A 14,915-nucleotide genomic window follows, 5' to 3' on the forward strand; every position below is an offset into this window, starting at 1 on the left:
GCCATAAAATACAGACGTCGCTGCATTCGTCCGATACTTGGTAATCTCAGCTCAAATCTTGAAGAATCTCAAACGAATCTGTTTATTTACAAAATAAAAAACTCAGAAACAGCATCAGTCTATCTTCATGTCTAGGAAATCCTGGAGCGGAAGCTTTTACTCCATATAAACATTGTATCCCGTGTGTGCTGCTTTATCTGAAGTTCCTAACACAAACGTTTGGAAAATTAATCGCACAATCTGACTGTATTTCCCATCCACTATTTCTTGTTAATAAAATTTCTCAGGTGATTACGGCGTACTATGAGAGAAAAACTGTCGAGGATGACTGCACCTTGGGGTTGCCTGCAACGAAATTCTTATCTCTCTAAACAAATCGCGGTCGGATACGTTCACTAGCTTTCACCTCTCGCGAGTTAACTCTAATATTCACTACTTTTCTAACTGGCTGCAAGATTGATTTAGTTTTGGTTAATAGATACTTTACTCTTCCAAAATAACTCTCCACAATGTATCATTTCATTGAAAGAGAATTTTATAATGATAATTTTGTTGATGTCACTGAGGCAGAATAGATGAAAAATAAATATGCATTCAGTAGAAATTCCATAAACATTGCGCGGGTGTGATCATCATGTAATCTAGCTGGACCTCTTGTTGAGGCTGTCAACAAATAGCACACGTTTCCCGCGATTCAGTCCATATGGACACATATCTATCGAGAGCTGTATATACATTCAGGTTCGTTCTATAAATAACACTGGTGACTAATTGTGAACGACTCTGAAGACACGTTGGCTGAATACCGCTGAGCAGTGACAATCACTGGCAAATATTTCAGATGATCATCTTTGTGTCACCATGGCGATGATGAAAAGTCACACTAGTGGACCATATGGTGGATGACGCTTACGTTGTCTCTCTACTTCATCACACGGATTCGTACTCCTTTTGCCAGTCTTGGTATTTGCCTTTTAGCTGCCTGGCGGATGGTTTTGTGTGTTTCAACGCAGCATCTACGTCATCAGTGTTCACGGGCTCAATTTCCAGTCTTGGCAGCGGTGTTGCACGGCCGTCTGATCCCTCTGTGTGAACAATAACGGAAACTTTTGGAGAAACTGACTAACAATGATGTTACTTTTAAAATAGGGTGGCTTTGCACCTACAACTACTATGTTCACACTCAATTTCTCCCAATTTCTTCCCATTAACCAATATGAAATAGGAATCTCCAGCTTACTTTGTGTACTTAAGGAAAACTGAAGGAACAGGGCGGGGCAGGAGGGGGGAGTGGGAGGAGAAGAAAGGACTTAAAAGCAAACTTAGGGTGACAAAAATTAAAAATTAATTTATTACCTGGAGTAACAAAGAAGAAAACCAAATTCATAGATCACAAGCGCACACACTAAATTGGACTGGGATCCAAATGAGGGAAGTACTGTGCAACAGGATACGGGGTAACGAAAAAACAAAACCCTGCTTCTGTTTTCACAAAAATTAAAGAGATGAGATATCTAATGACCCGCCTCTAATCGCCTTCCAACTCTTCCCTATTGTAGTAAGTAGAATCTCCACGCACAGAGATGCAATTGCTATTTAAATTTATGACGTGCCTACCAGCTTGGTGACTCTCTAACAGGTCGAATATCTTCCTGACTTTCCTCATGGCTGCTTCCTTACAAAGAAGGCGAATGTCAGAGCCTGAGTAACCCTCTGTGCGCTGAAAAGAACAAGCAAACCAACAGAGTTAATTAACGGATTATGCAGTCAGCTGCTTACTTTAGTGTAGACACCTACGTTGATAACGTAAATGGTCCACCGAACGGGGAAATCTTCTATAAATCATAGATGTTTCGAGAATATGTCCCAATCCTGTTCTCGCCTCCCCCTCTCCCCTCTCCCTTCACCAAGGGACACAAGAGCGATATACCCCTCATGGGAAGGAGATGACGGATTGAAGAGAAACTGTAAACACTTAAGGTTATCATGAGGATATTCTCGTGTGATGGTTGCATTGTTACCTTTGCCAGTTCTCCATAGTCGATCTCTGTTTTTATCTCCACGCTTCCTTCCCCTGAGTGAATTGACGGAGGTAGGTATTGTTTCAACATGGCTTCCCTAGCCTCTAAACTAGGAAGGTCAACGAGAATTCGCTTTTCTAAACGACGTAGCATTGCATGATCAAGCTCCCTGTGGAATGAATCAGATTGCAATGTTAGAGATAAACACACTTTTATGGTATTCGGTCGTTTAAACTCGCCCGAATATCATCGCCTCATAGGCGAGTTGACACAAGGTGAATTTAATCTGGCGCCATAGTCTTAGTATATACAGATAAACTAAGCAAATATCCGCTTCAAACTGACTTTTTTTCTCACGTCAGCCTTCGTCTCTAAAAACAATCCCTCAGCCGACGATTTTCAGATACCCATGTGTTTTTAAAAATAAGTTACTGTCACTGATACCATGGTAAGTTTGAAGCAGCCAGGAGGAACACTAGATCATCTGATCTTGCCAGACCATCCATCTGTACGAGCAGTTCTGTCTTCATTCGCTTGCTACCTTCGTGCTCGCTTCTACAAAACGAAATACAGCCATTGTGATTCGATTACTAACTACATGTACATGTATCCTCCCTTCAGTCATTTTGGTCTTGACACTTACCCTCCTCCACCTGCTCCCCGTTGACTCATCAGAGATTCCAGCTCATCAAGAAAGATAGTAGACGGTGCATGAAAGCGCGCAAGCTCAAATAAAACCTTAAATAGAAACATATTAAATAAATAACTGTAACAAAAATATGTGTGCCTGAATGTAATGTTCTACAACAGGCGGATATTGTAACAGAGGACTTTTGGATTGAAAGTTGTAATGCCAAAACCAAAGTTATCAAGACGGCCAATCAGAACAAAAAGGAGATATCACAAAAAGCCAATGAAAATACAAAGTAAAAACGAGCAAACTGCATGAAACGCGAGTGACTAAGTCGCGATTGAAAGTAGTTTTGCATCTGATTGATTGAGAGAGTACCGCGAAATTCCCTGATAATAATAATGGCGCTTGATCTTTGGAATCAATGATCATCTCAATTACCGGAATAGAATGTAGAAGGATTGGGTTAAAAGTTCTCTTTTTTTGGTTTTGTTTTTTTTTTTTTGCAATAACGACTATCGCAAAAGGTATTCAACAGTAACAATGACATTAATACCCTAACAAGTTTCTCTGAGTCCCCTCGCCACTTGCTCACAATGGACGAGGCTGATATGTTAAAAAACGTCGTCTTGCATTCTGTTGCCACAGCTTTGGCCAGCAGGGTCTTTCCGGTTCCTTACAAGGATGAAAATATAAATAAGTAAGTGCCTCTACTAAAAAATGTGTCTTTGAAACCGCAAACCTGTCGATTCGTTTAATAAGTGGTTACCTATATGCAAAGACAGTACGCGAATAGTCTAAACGTTGATTTAATAACCTAATTCTCCAAAGTCTGGGTGAACACACAAATTCACAAAATCAAGAACGATGGTTTCGAGAACACAATAACAGAAACTCTCACTCAGTTAAAAACAATTTCCAAATGTTATCTAACCTGGTGGTCCATATAATAAGAGTCCTTTCCAGGGGGACAAAATGCCAGTGAAGAGCTGAGGGTACTAAAAAGAAAAAAGAAGAAATCTAGTATCAAATACAAAACTCAATACCAAATAAACTGAAATGAAAAAAGAAGAAATCTAGTATTAAATACAAAACTCAATACCAAATAAACTCCTGTTTAACCTTTGTATTCTTTGCCTGAATTGGAGCATGGTTCAATTGCAAATTATTTCGAAACAAAATGCAGACCTTTGAATGACACTTCTACTGCCCCAAAATAAAGCATAACCTTACACAATTTTGGTTTTTGTCCAGAAACTGAAAAAATTTTGCAGCTAATTTAGGGTCACTTAAAGCCGTCAAAACTTCTCTGTGATCGGAGTAATTCTTGAAATTCTGGAAATTATAATAATAATAATAATAATAAAATCTTTATTACCGTGTCAATGTATTTAGCTCATAGAGCTAATTGGGGACACCTACTATTACTAAATTAATAGAAAAAACTATGTACAGTATCATAATAAGTAACAATATAGCCGATAAACTATGCATTAAAATTTACAAATATTCAGAAATATTAACAATGTTCAGATAACATAAAAATACTTGTACCATGCAGATAATTAAAAAAAATCACGTGCTGCAAAGATTGCAGCAGTTGCCACTGTCTTCCACTAGGCTGACCAGGTCAACTCTACGGATTCTAGTTTTAAAGATACTAAGGCTTGGTAGTTCACGCATACCATTTTCTAATTTGGACCAAATATATGGTCCTTGATACCTTACTGTGTGTTTACCATAGCGTTACAGTTGGATGATAGGAACTTGTTTATAGTTTTCTGTGACAAAACAATTAAAGACACAGATCACAGGTGACAGACCAACCTTGATTGGATAGACTACAGCTTCCTTAACAAGCCTCTTAGCAGCATCCAAGCCAATGATGTCATCCCATCTTACATCAGGGTCATGAAGGTAAATATCCTGTTAGAAGGAATCCCCACATGAAGACTGAGTCAAATTGACTGTAACACCACCTAATTCATATATCGCTGTACTACTTGGTCGCTACCAGAGAAGATAGACAGCAATGTGGTAAGTCTGTACCACAAACAAATGTGGCTTGAGTTTGATTCTCAAAGAGGCTCCATTGGTATGTAGCCTCCAAAGTCCTGTCCTCTTTCCCTCCTGAGAGGAGATGTAGGGAGGAGTATTGTCTGGTCTAATACACCGTGGCTGGTCTACTTTTTTCAAGAGTGAGCCTAAGTATGTTGTACTCTTGGCAGAAGAAAATCTGTCAACTAGTCCAGAGGTTCATTCCACAGGAAGTTACACTGGTTGCTGTCACTCAGGTGCTACTCTGCTTGCTCAAAGATTTTGTTCAGTGGCTTCATTTTTTATTTCATTTCATTTCTGATTTCTTTACACTTTAATGTGTAAAAAAATATACTAATCAGCTATGACAGAAAAGCTGCCCAAGAATTACACAATCATGCTTTAAACTCAATGAAAATTAAGTAACAGAAACATACCCTGCTGATGACAGCAGCCAAGTCTCTCCATTCTCCTGTTAGCCCAGCAAATCCACCAAGAGGCTTCAAAAGTCTTTCCTACAGAAAAAAATTCATCACCTCAGTAACAGTAACTTGTAGTCATTACCATAATATTAATAATTTTACAAATCCTACAATGCAGCGAAAAAGTCTACATGTAGTCCCTTCAGCCAGAGATTAACTTTAGTTACCCTTAGTTTCTTAATCATGATGTAATTTCTATTGGAGTATTGCTCCTCTCCCTGGATGAGATTCCATTTTTTCTTACACAGGCTACCCCTCCTCCACCCCGACCTCTTTCTCAGTTGACCCTGGTAATGATTTCCATTAAGGTTCTAGCTGAGTCATTAGACAACCTACAAATTAAAGTCTCCCTTATTAAGACTCTTTTCTGGAAAATCACTTCACTCAATGAAGTATTGTTTTAGATTCAAACCAGTCACTGCGAATGGAGACTGAAATATAATTTATCATTTCATAAACTTTAAGGAAACAGGGAATCTATCTTAAGTGTAAATTAAGGCAAATTGATGTGTTCTGCAAGTTTTATTTCTAATTCCTTATGTTTCTACATTGTATTAATACAATAAGGGTAAACTTACTGAGGGGTCTGTAACTGCCATATATTCACCTTTGACTGCATTATTCAACATGGCTCTCATATCAATAATAACATTCTTAAAGAAAAAGAAATGTTCATATTTAGAATTTCATGGACCCTGCACCAAATAAATAATATTATGTTCAATTTTTATGATAACCATGGGTTGAATTTGAGGGTTGATATTTATGTTTAAATCTAAAACTTGATTATAATTATTACTGTCAGTGGTATCAAAGGGTCTTAAATTTAAAGCCTTGTAACAATATGTATTCAGATTCTGAAACAGAAAGTAATTAACTCTTGTCCATAATTCCAAATTCAAGGCAATAAAGATTTTAAGATGATATTATTGTGCAAAGCTGGATATTTTTGTAAACTGTGCCTTGAAACTACATGAATAGAGGTGAGTCTTCCCACAGTATTTGATCTATACTTTTCTCTATTTAATTTTCTCCACCTTTCCATGAGTATTTTGGTTTGATGGATTCCTAGAAGTGTTTGTTATTGATGTTCCTGCCAGGTTCAACTCTGAATTTGTAGCTGATGCAAGGCCATTGCCAGGAGGTGAGCCATTTTTCTGGAAAATAGTGTGTGTGAAACATTAAGGTAAAGCAGATTCTGATTAAGAATTGTGTATGTAAAGAGCTGTAATTCATGATGATAACTTGATTAGGACCACCACAAATTTATAACAGTCATTTGCAATCTTCTTTCCTGAAGCTTAAATTAATATATTCATAATTATTGTTACCTTTAATTATTATCATAGCATATAAATTGCAGTCACAAATAACCATAGACAATAATACGCTCCAAAATAGAACTTCATAGCACAAAATAAAGAACAAAGTAAAACAAAGTAATAAAACAAAATAAAAAGTTCACATAGAAGCATGGATGGTGCAAGCCGAAATCAGTTATAATACCCTCAGGTTCTACATATTAACATGGTCTAGATTGTGTCATATGTATCAGCTTCTGGAGTTCACAGTATTTCCTAAAACTTTCATTTCTAAATAGTAACTGTACACACATTCTACCTCTTGTTGTCTCTGTTTTGTAGTTGATGTTTTTCTTTTGCCATCACTACTGGGTCTTTTTGATGAACTTGGGGACTGAGAACTATCTGTTGATCCTGAATGGCCATTAATACTTGGAAGTGACACAGAACTGCTACGAGAGCTGATAAAAAGGCATTCAAAAGCATATGCCTCATCTACTCACAACTAGTTATGAACTGAGATTGATTATATGTTAACAACTGCATCTCCAAGTGGAGGTTGGGTGCCTGAGACATCCATGAACTTTCACTAATGGCAACCAGTTCCTAGATGGAGACTGCTCCCATAGCTAGCAAATCCTGGCAACTCAGCCATGAGCCCCCACACAGGAAAGGGAAACAGGCATCTGTCATACTGAATAAACAGTTGAAAGAGAGAGGGAAGGGATGGGGAAAACTGACTGGAGCATGAGCTGCTACTCCAAGCAACACTGAAAGTTGATGCTCAAAGCATGTGTAAGAACATCTCAAACAAAGAGGAATTCTGAAGCATGTGCAGATACAAAAACCATTGACTTCTAGAGAATGCTGATGCTCTTTGCTGTTAACCCTGTTAAATTTCATTTACTGCATTATAAATATGCAATCGTACTCTGACCAGCTGTGGGGGCATGGAAAGGGATGCTGATGTACAAGAAAAGTATGTGAACAGACAGGCATGAATAATTGTATATTCATTTGAGCCTAGTTGTTCAAAAGGCTGATAACTCTATCCATTGGATACATTGCCATTAAGAGGATAATTTTTTTAACAATTTAGTATTAAGTATTGTTAAAACAATAAGTAATGTGCTATCCACTGGGTAGAGATTTATCCTGTGGATAGCATTATCCACTCTTGTAACAACTGGGACATGGGATGATTTGTGGCTTGGTAATAATTAAGTATCATTTACCTTCCAGATAAAGATTTTGGCTTTGGAGGCAATGCCCTGTTGGTATCGGCTGAAATTTAAATCAGTCAATAAATTAGATTTCAAGGCTCAACGTAAATATTAAAAGCAAGAGAACTGTTATGTTTAATTAGAAATTTTATTAGACTCGTAAAAAAAGTGTCCTTACCACTTGTCACCTTTTTCTTTATAATTTTCGGCCCTCTATTAAACTTTACCAAATGATACGACTCAAATTCCTGCAAAAAAGTCACAGAAAAATGATTCTTGCCAAAGGATTTTTATAATTTTACCAGATACTAAGGGGAAGAGAAAATGTCCAGTTGAAGACTAAAGAAGGAAAGTAAAAAGGAGAAACTATGTAGACTACCATCTATTTTGGTTTCTTCGTGTTATCGAGCTTACAAGTACCAATATCTAGATACTTAGAAAATTATATTACCTGTAAAATTGTTGGCAAGTCAATGTTGTCGCAGACTTCATACTTGGTTAAACTTGCACCACCTTCTTTCTCGAGAGAATGAGCGGAATCAATATAACTGCAGAAAGAAAAGGTAATTCTGAAGAAAGTTGATTTCTAATTTAATTCTAACGGAGGACAATACAGTTTTAGCTTAATTGTCAATTACGCTTTATTTTATAACCCTGGATTCTGACTATTGCACACGAGCTATTTTCCGACTTACCCCTCTTCTCGTAAGTAATGAGTGATAAGTACCAATAGAGTTCTTTTCCGCTTTTCGCATCGTTGTTCTTCCTATCAAGATAAATACAGTAACTAAGCTGAAATTTTATATTTGTTTTCGAAAATTTTATATAAAGCCAAACAATAATAAAACAATATTCTAGTGAAAATAATTACCGCTTGTCTTGCTTCATTCGCAGTCTTGAGCTGCATATAGCTAAGTTCTTGTGTCATCTATCTGCTACAGGAAATAATTTTTCGAACTTTTAGTTTTTCCAGGTCGCAAGGGACGCCATTTTGTTTTTCCACTTAGTGATTTAGAGCCCACTGTGTTTTCGTACTGCGGGTTTCGATTGGGTATACCCGCGTTGTATGCTGGGAAGGAAGAATGGCGTTCGAAGAGTCATTCGAAAGTGTTGACTAATCAGTTTAAAAAAACAGTGAGAATATTGTTCATCAGAAGGTAAAATAAGACCATGATCGATACGTTGCGGTGTTCTTAGGTATTCATAATGTCAAGAAAACGACCGAGAAGGAGGGAAGGATCGATTGATAGTCCTGCAGAGCGACTCAGAAAGGCTGTTGCTAGTGGGAATGTAAAACTCGTGCGGGATCTCATCAAAGATGGTTGCTCTGCTAACCAGATGGATGGCAATGGCTGGACGCTTCTTCATTTAGCTGCTAGCAGAGGGAAAGAACGCGCTCTAAGAGTGCTCCTCGAGAAAGGAGGCGATGCATTTGCGCGAGATTTAGTCGGAGGTTTCACCGCTCTTCATTACGCCGCCATGCACGGACGGACAAGAATCGCAAAACTGTTGTTAGATTTCAAAGGATTAGACAAAGAAAAGCTCGTCGATGCAAGAAGTGAGGATGGTTGGACGCCGTTACATGTGGCTGCACACTACGGTAGAGACTCGTTTGTTGAACTTCTTTTAGAATCAAAAGGTTATGTAGACGCGTTAAGCGACAAAGGCACGACAGCTCTTCAACTAGCCATTATTCGTGAAAGGACGAGTTCAATTCGTGTCTTGTTAAACTGGGGAGCTAACATTGATGTTCAATTTGGATTCCCCCTTCGTTATGCTGTTATTAAAGGTAACGTTAATTGTGTACGAATGTTGGTTGAACACGGCGCTCTCACAAGTATCAAAAGGCCTGAGGATGGCCAAACTCCTCTCCATTTAGCCGCATTAAGGAACAGTGAACCTTTGGCACGCTTGCTCTATAAGTTTGGAGCAGATATAAATGTTTACAACGATGAAGGACTTACACCTCTATCGATATCAAGGATGATGTACAACCTAAACTCAATCGATAGAGACTGTTTGGATTTTCTCAGCAGCGTGTCAAGTAAGTGTACATGTAAATAATCGACGTGAGCAAAAACCTATTTTAGGCAAAAGGCAAACTTCCACTTTGAAATGTATCTCTCATTCTTGCACACTAAGAATAATCCACTCTTCTTTTTACATTTATTTTATGCAGGTAATTTTCTCATCCATAGTTACCTTGAGAAATGTAATTTGATTAGACTTAGGAGAGAAAATTGATTTTAGGAAAAGTAAATCGTACTCCTTGATCATAAATATTTATGTGACAAGACTAAATTTCAGTTGGTGTGGGGCTGTCAATTACTTTTACAAAGAGAATGCTTGCTGGAAGAAGTGGAACATGGCGTTAAGAACGATGCAAACTAGTGAAGAATATTGTCAACTGCAAGAAATTTAGTACTTTTAAAAAAATATTTAAACATTTTTAAATGTTTAAATATTTTTTTTGGTAAGGGGGAGGCATTGTCATTAATGGCCTTGAAAAGAAAATGTTCATGAAAAAGGGGCAATGCAAATGAGTGGTACTGATGTATGTCTTCCAAGAAAAGAGGACATGTCACACTTTCTTCTTTCCATGATCTTCACCCTTTTCAGTGATTCATTTTATGTATTTTACTATGCTTAGTTGTGTATATTATCATTTGTACTTGTTTTCATAATTCAGAATGTGCAAGGCTATTTCTGTTTCCTGATTACACTCACCAGAATATTACAAGAAGTGTACATGAATGTACAATAAAGACCTTTGTTGTGTGTAGTACTGCAGTTCTGCATATGCTATACAGGGTTAAGGTCAAACATTTGTAAAGTAACCAAATGGTTACAGAGAGAACATAAAATCAGCTCATCCCAAGGGATGTGAATTGGTATAGTTATATTTTGTCCTTTACTCAGATAAGTCAATTAAAATCTTTCTCCTTTCTGCTGCTAAGCTCAAACTTTACCATCTGTCATATTCAATAAGTTTAAGTGACTTATTGAACTCAATTCCTGTCAATTTTGTGGCATGGATAGTTTGTAGGAGCTTATTCTACCCTACTGGAATGTTTCTTGTTAGCTTGAAGTTTCCAACTCGCAAAAGACAAAACTGAACAAAATTGATTATTTGTTGATTAATCCTGAAATTATAAACTATAGGTGCATTACCTGTTAAGTAAAAATAAAAAGGAAATTTGTTATTATTATTTTCAGAAAATCCAAGGAGTCTACAAGATTCCTGCCGTTTTGTCATTCGGGAAGCACTTGGTGCCAAACGACTTCAAGATATATCTAAGCTACCAGTCTCAATTATAATGAAGGACTTTCTTCTTTACAAATATGAATAATGTAAGATGACAAATATGAAAGTCACAGCAAACTAACAGAGTTTGCCGGCTATTATTGGGCCAAAAATTGCTCATTTATTCCTGGTAATGATAAGAATTAGCTAATGGTAACTTGAGATGTTGGACCTTTGTGTAGTTTCCATGGTCATAAGTTTGCAAGAAGGAGGTTTTTTTTTCTAGTCTGTGGCCATGACTTAACATAAGCAGGGCAAATCGCATAAGCTCAGGTACTTTAACAATAGTGCTTTTAATTAGTGCTTTAACAGGTACTTTAACAATGGTACTTTAACAGATTTTACTTAGTCAGGGCAGATACTTTTACAGCTACAGGATGATTTAGATGTTTTTTAATTAATGTTGTATGGGAATATGTCATAGTTTTAAAAGGGATTTCAGTTTAAATTACTTTAAGAAATAGTTTGAATTGTAGTATCCTCTGTTTCATTAAAAACAGAGTCAAGGGAATTACTGTTACCTATGCTGATGTTGTTTGTTTTTACTAATTTTAAGTACCCCATCCCATGAAACTGTCAGTCCCTTAAACTGAACGACAAAGTTCTCATTAATGTAGACTGCTTTAATTTAGCTTGTAAGGGTTGATAGGGGGTTTTGCCAATTCTATGAAGAAGGAAAAATCTTTTTTTTTTTTATTAAGCTAAAGAGACGTATAGTTGGTGATAATATTACAAATATGCATTTAAAACAAATTAATGATAACAAGCCTTCTTTCTCTATCCTTTCCTCCTGGGAATAATTTGTATTAATTGTTTCTCATGCAGGTTAACTTTAAAGGTGCACTGCATGGTATGTTTAGGAAGTGTTGAAATTTATTACTTTAATTCTATCTTTGTCAGAAAAAATGAAATATTCTGAACAGATGGTCAATAGTTTTAGGAAAAAATAGTATATTTTACTTTTTCATTGTTATCTTATTAATTTGCATCATAGAGTCAGTTTCATCACAGTCGATTTTTGGTTCCCATTTTGCTCTCAATAGCATGTTGTGCATTTTAACAAGTCTTTTAGGTGTCAGTGTCATGGTAACATGCATGTTTTTATTGTTTGAATTTATCAAATAATAAAGTTTCAAACTTTAAATTGTGCTTGTAATTTAGGAATTTAGTGCTAGCTACAACAAGGTATGATTTTATGTTGTGGTCATTTGATGTGGCAATAGATGAAGGTGTTTATTTAGTAATTTTGTCCTTAGTGACTAAGCTTGCAGTAAAATGTGACCAAGGGGGGTCCACTCCTCCAAGGGCAAACTGCTTCTCCTTAAAAAATTTCCTGGATTAATCTCAAAAACACTTATAATTGGGTCATTGTGTGTTTTTTTCAAACACATTTTAATAGTTCCCTTTATCATTTCACTTACTTTTGTTGTTTGTTTTCGCGGCATTTTGCTTCTTTTAGCATCGTTTGTGCTAATTTGTTGCCCCTTTGTTTGGAATTTAAAGAAATAAAGGAGTTTTTATTCAAGCCAAATGTTGTGGTTTAGTAAACAAGTTTAATACATATTTTCCTCAGAGTTTGGACTCTAGCCTCTTATTTAGTGAATGTATTTTTTCCTAGTATTGACCAATGACTTAATCCTAATCCTTTTGGCTTGGGTCTAGGTCAATGTTGTTGTTTTTCATTAGGAGCATAATAATTTCTGCACTGAAAGCCTCACGCAAAATAACCCCTAAGGCTATCGAATATTATGAATTAAGATTGCACCGTATGTCAGGCTGAGTAACCCCTCACCACTGGAAAAATTAATTTCTGGCAACTCTGGCGTGAAGCGTGACTTCTGCAATGGGGGTTTTTCTTTGCGCCGATAAAGCGTTTTTTGTTTGCAATGCGGATATTTTCTGCCGCAGATAAATTGTTGATGCCGTGATACCATGATATGGACCAGTTGATGCCAAAAACAGAAAAATAATAAGAAAAGATTAAAACTGCAAAGTTTTTATGCGATCACCTGGGTTACTTCTAAGTAGATTTCTGGGATAGAGGGTTCTTTCTAGTGACGTCATAATTGTCGCCTAGTAACCACTGAAAAATGTAGTAAACGTGTTTAATAGTACTTCGTGCCTCGCCGGTGAGCTGCAGAGAGGACTCGAGTCTACTTTTCGTTTGTGCGCTCTCTGAGCTCTTATCTCGACAGCCTAACGGTTTTGCAAGGTAATTAGTTTTCAAAGAAAATGTTGGCTCATTGAAATTGCCAGTCCAAGTCATAGGTTTGTCTTATACTTGCAGAAACTTCAGAGAAGTGAATGACGCCTGCAAGCCCACTCGAGAGGAAAACAAATGAAAAAATACCAGTAAGTGATTAATGAAAATTTCAGTAGTTTGTTTGTCGATTAAGTGCGACGTTTTTTACGATAAATTCTAAAGTGCACGACTTTTCAGGTGAAGAGCCGAGTACGGAGCGGACGCAAATCCTAATTTAACTTACGCCAAAGTGGTCCAAAGTAAACAAATACCGTGGTATGAAAGATCGGCAATGCTGGTTCAATTATTTCTCTCAATCTTTCAGTCAGCTAATCAATAGTATTACATTGCGCTTACATTACTGCACGAACATGAAAATAGTTATTATCCAGGTGATTCCTCAGTTTTGCATTGTGCATCCTGTACTGCGTATAAAAATCGCTTACTCAGAGGAACTAGGTCGCGCGCGCACTCCGAGAACACGGTATTGTTTTTGAATCCATGGATCAGGTAGAGAGTTTCGATCGTCTTTCGCTCTTGAACGAGCACGGTGCCCCATATTTTTTTGCGTAATTTTTGTGTTCAATTTATTCTCCATAAAATTGAGGAAATGAAAAAAATCTTCAAAAGGAATAAAGAGATAAAGCTAAAAGCTTGCTCAGAGCCCGTTACTCAAGGATGCAAATGATGACCTTGAAAGAAACAACTCGAGGAACGTTTTGAGTCTTTGTTGTTTAAATTTGCGTGATTTTCCCACAAATTATAAATTAAATTGTTTTATACGCTCGTGACTTTCTACCTATCGAGTTTTTTTCAAGTGTCAGTTTAGAAACCCCTTCTTCCTGCTGCAGGGAAATGTACCGTGAACCACGCAAGTGTTTATGCCAGTACAGGCATAAATGGGTAAGTTTGGCCCACTATATCTCCCAATCAAGCACAGTGACCTACCTTTTTAATTGTATTTTTTTAAACAAACATTGGTAGGGAAAAAATTGCCCAATAACTTTTTTTTTCAGAAGAATTACCTTAATATTAGCACTGCAAAAGAAACGTTTTCCGCCCCCGATAAGATTTGAGAGACGAGCCGGGGAGAGGTTGGCCGGGGTCCTGGGACTAATATCAGTATCTGTATCCCGGCTCACCTCTCGCCGACAGGGAAAGGACAGTTGACACGTCGTGCCTATGTAAGTGGACAGAGCATGCTTTTTTTTTTATGAAAAATTAAAACCGATGTCTAGTTTCTTTCTCAAATGTTGTCGTAGTTTTGATGAATTATAACAGGACTTCGTGTAATCCAATTCTGACTGTGATCATGTTCGTGATTAACAAATCTCTGTTTTCGTTGAATCTCGTTATTCGGCTGCACCGGGCATGCTTTTGCATCTGATCAGAAGAAAAGAGACTCGATATTTTTTTCTTAATATTCATGTCTTTTTTATCTTAACTAACAGTAGATAATTTAAGTAGTTATTTCTCTCAGGCCTCCCCCCTCCTGAGTTGTAAGCTTATTACCAAAACACTGTGGTGGATCAAGGGCGTAGCTAATATGTGTTTGGGGAGGGGGAGGGCTTTTTTTGTCACATTAAGTAAAACACGGCGTGGAGGTCGACACGACAGTCTGGTGAGTTCCCTTTGTTTGACACAGTGTAACCCCTCCCCCCTTTTTAAAAATAC

General features: G+C 37.1%; 2 protein-coding genes across 3 annotated transcripts; one reads left to right on the top strand and one right to left on the bottom strand.

Annotated features, from left to right (window-relative positions):
- Window positions 1–63: 63 nt before the first annotated feature.
- On the bottom strand, window positions 64–8,733 carry LOC113683547 (katanin p60 ATPase-containing subunit A-like 2). Of its 2 annotated transcripts, none has more exons than XM_027200798.2 (17): window positions 8,567–8,733; window positions 8,391–8,461; window positions 8,147–8,243; window positions 7,874–7,943; window positions 7,708–7,756; window positions 6,792–6,933; window positions 6,209–6,328; window positions 5,750–5,824; window positions 5,127–5,204; window positions 4,480–4,578; window positions 3,587–3,650; window positions 3,209–3,327; window positions 2,665–2,759; window positions 2,466–2,576; window positions 2,022–2,190; window positions 1,618–1,720; window positions 64–1,085 (listed from the first exon to the last, which is right to left on the bottom strand). In XM_027200798.2, the coding sequence occupies exons 1-17, from the start codon at window positions 8,621–8,623 to the stop codon at window positions 931–933; spliced, it is 1,674 nt and encodes a 557-aa protein (XP_027056599.2). In that variant the 5' UTR covers window positions 8,624–8,733; the 3' UTR covers window positions 64–930. The 2 variants fall into 2 exon arrangements, with proteins under 2 accessions (XP_027056599.2, XP_027056601.2); XM_027200800.2 differs by having other exon boundaries at window positions 8,147–8,211; window positions 8,567–8,719.
- Window positions 8,718–12,524, top strand: LOC113683546 (ankyrin repeat and SOCS box protein 7). The gene is made up of 2 exons (XM_027200797.2): window positions 8,718–9,739; window positions 10,912–12,524. The coding sequence occupies exons 1-2, from the start codon at window positions 8,902–8,904 to the stop codon at window positions 11,043–11,045; spliced, it is 972 nt and encodes a 323-aa protein (XP_027056598.2). The 5' UTR covers window positions 8,718–8,901; the 3' UTR covers window positions 11,046–12,524.
- The last annotated feature ends 2,391 nt before the right edge of the window (window positions 12,525–14,915 follow it).

The sequence above is a fragment of the Pocillopora damicornis genome, chromosome 4 (assembly GCF_964200805.1).
Source record: "Pocillopora damicornis chromosome 4, jaPocDami1.2, whole genome shotgun sequence".
Classification (NCBI taxonomy): Eukaryota; Metazoa; Cnidaria; class Anthozoa; order Scleractinia; family Pocilloporidae; genus Pocillopora; species Pocillopora damicornis.

Coding starts and splice junctions, on each gene's coding strand:
- LOC113683547 (XM_027200798.2), bottom strand. CDS start 8,623: ATGACACAAGAACTTAGCTATATGCAGCTCAAGACTGCGAATGAAGCA. Junction 7,757..7,873: donor AAAGAAAAAGGTGACAAGTG/GTAAGGACACTT, acceptor TTTAAATTTCAG/CCGATACCAACAGGGCATTG. Junction 4,579..5,126: donor TGGCTGCTGTCATCAGCAGG/GTATGTTTCTGT, acceptor TCCTTCTAACAG/GATATTTACCTTCATGACCC.
- LOC113683546 (XM_027200797.2), top strand. CDS start 8,902: ATGTCAAGAAAACGACCGAGAAGGAGGGAAGGATCGATTGATAGTCCT. Junction 9,740..10,911: donor TTTTCTCAGCAGCGTGTCAA/GTAAGTGTACAT, acceptor TATTATTTTCAG/AAAATCCAAGGAGTCTACAA.